Source organism: Apaloderma vittatum, unplaced genomic scaffold (genome assembly GCF_000703405.1).
Source record: "Apaloderma vittatum isolate BGI_N311 unplaced genomic scaffold, ASM70340v1 scaffold32818, whole genome shotgun sequence".
NCBI lineage: Eukaryota > Metazoa > Chordata > Aves > Trogoniformes > Trogonidae > Apaloderma > Apaloderma vittatum.
In genome coordinates, this window is record NW_009732949.1 from 1,829 (window position 1) to 4,452 (window position 2,624).

At 51.0% G+C, this 2,624-nt stretch overlaps 1 protein-coding gene across 1 annotated transcript; it reads right to left on the reverse strand.

The window, feature by feature from the left end:
* Positions 1–1,589: 1,589 nt before the first annotated feature.
* On the reverse strand, positions 1,590–2,620 carry HOXD8 (homeobox D8; the record flags this gene model as incomplete). Its single annotated transcript, XM_009875709.1, has 2 exons — positions 1,590–1,885; positions 2,458–2,620. Coding segments are annotated over 2 exons (459 nt in total), but the record flags the coding sequence as incomplete, so codon positions are not given.
* Positions 2,621–2,624: the final 4 nt, after the last annotated feature.

Below are 2,624 nucleotides of genomic sequence, written 5' to 3' on the forward strand. Positions count from 1 at the left end.
GCAGATAATATGTATTCGTCGTGTTTGTCGCAGCGGCTGGCGCGTCCCTGCGGTTCCCTTCACGGAACCATCACTCACGGGGGCGTGAGGCGGTGGAGAAAAAATGACGCAGAAATCTTCGTAGGGATTTATACTTCGTACTTCACTCCTCTGCCTGCTGCTCCACAAAAGGTCTATTCTCGGCCATCCTTTCAGATACCGCGGTCTGGGGGACCCCGCCGCGGAGCGGGAGAAAGGGGAAGGAGGAGAGAGGGGAAGAAAAATTAAACCGGTTTATGATCAGAGCAGAATTCTCTTCCCGTGGATGTGGGAAATCGTGCGGCAGGCTCTGCCCTCGCCAGGCTGCGGCCTCCACCGGGAAACGTACCCAAACCGTGCGGTAATACTTAGCTTGGCGAGGAGAATACCTTTTTTCTTCCCCGTTTTATGCGTGGTTTGGAACCACAGATTATTACAGCTCCCGAGATAGCCCAACGCAAGGCCAAAAAAGCTCTGCATTTCTTTGCTCCTCCGCCATCTGCGGGGAAAACTAGGCCAAGTTTGGCCCCTTTTTGCGTCGGAACAGCTCTCGAGGCCGGCGGGGCCCCGGCATGAGCCTCGGGTCTGTCCTGCCCTGTGGCCCCCGGGGCCAGCGTGGCCATGTTCGGCTCCGCGGGGTAAAGGGCCGTGTTTGCCGGCGGCGGACCCCTCGGCCTGCCGCCCCGGCGGAAAGCGGGACACAGAAAATTGCGAAGGCAGGGCCCGAGGACACACGTCGAGGGGACTGCCAGTGCCGGGGTGCAGCGTGGGCTCAGGCCGCAAGAAGGGCCGCAGTCCCTGCTGGCCGCTGCATCGACCATGGCCCGGGAAATGCCCCTCCGGTGGGATGCACAGGCGTCAGGGAACAAAAATCCCTGGGTTTTGTAACCAGTGTGCCATTCCTAGATCCCGCAGAAACACCCAGCTTCGGAGGAACGACAGGGGAAAAGGCAGAGGAGATGGTTAGTCCAGGCATGACTGAAGGTTACTGGAGGAGTGGATTACGAAGAGAATATCAGGAAACCGATACGTTTTATATTTTAATAAATTCGGTTTATTTTAATCAAATATCAATAGAGGAAGGTTAAATATATTTCTAACATATTTTCTTCAATTTTTTAAAATTTAATTTACTCAGCATAAGAATAAGAATTAAAATAGGATGAGTGCACTTATCTTGATTAATAAAGCATTGTTATACACATTACTTATCGTTATTTATAATTAGGAAGTTTATGTCGTTTCCCGCAATCACTGTCTCGTAGGGTTGCAAAAAAATATATATTTTTATAGATATGTCTCATTAGAAATGTATTGCTACAAACTCTGTATCAAATTTGCAAAAGAAATAAATGAACTGTTAAATCTAGAGATTGTTCCTGATACGGTTAAAAACGAACCTAAACAAAACCACAAACAACTGAAGAACCCGAAACAGAGACACGTCAAGCGGAGGGACACCGGGTCATTCGTCCCACGGCAAGACACGCACAGGGGAAGACGGGCCGAGATGCCGGGGGCTGGCGCTGGTTATTTTTGATGGCCTTTCATAAAGGTTTTTAGGGCGAAGTTTAATTCGTCTGGCCTTCAGCTCTGTCTTCTTCCAGATCATGTGCTTCCTTTTTGGCCTCCCCTTCTTTTCCCTCCTGTCTGGAAGCGGGGAATTTGTCCTTGTTGTTCTCTTTTTTCCATTTCATCCTCCTGTTCTGAAACCAGATCTTTACCTGCCTCTCCGTGAGTCCTAGTGCATGGGACACCTCAATCCTTCTCTTCCTGGTCAGATAGGGGTTAAAGAGGAACTCCTTTTCCAGCTCTAGAGTCTGGAATCGGCTGTATGTTTGTCTTCCTCTCCTCCTACCCGGCGCTGCTGTTTAAAACAAAAACACAGGGGTCTGGAGGTTGGTGTCGTAGTTCACAACAAGGCTCAAGCAGGGAGAAAAGGCTCGGGTCCCTCTGGAAATCCCTCCAGAGGAGCCCCACGGAAAAGCGGGGAGAGAAAGCAGAGAGCACGGAGGAATATTGAGCAAGTTCGGGAAAAATAGCTATAACAGATGCATGAAGCGCCTCAGCTCTCTCTCCGCCGGGGTTTACGGGGCCGAGTTTACGGTGTCGCTTTATTGTATGGCAACAGACACCCCCCGGCCCTGCACTCTTCCCGGCGGCAGGAGCCGGGCAAGCGGGTCAGCTGCGCTCCTGTGTCCCAGAGGCAACTTTAAGGTTCCTCTTGGGGCGGCAGCCGCCTTCTCCAGAGGTTTCTGTTTACTTACTGTACCGCTTTATTATCGCAAGCCACCGCCGTGATAGGAATCGCGGGAAGAGAGGCAAGGAGAGAGGGAGGCAGAGGAAGGGAGCGGGAGGCAGCGAGAAAGAAGCGGGAGGAGAAAAAGAAAGTTTCGAATTCAGACGTGAGATGGAAGCAAATTTTTGACTGCGTCCAACCTTGTGGTCTCATCCAGGGAAACATTTGAGCAGGAGACGAGCTCTGATTTAAGTGGTCTGGTTCCTCGCCAATATTAGCACTGGACGATTTACAGTCAGGATATTGTACCAGCTCGGCCTCTTGCTGTGTCGTAAAAATCTGCTGTCTCTGTAAGTTATCGTATCCG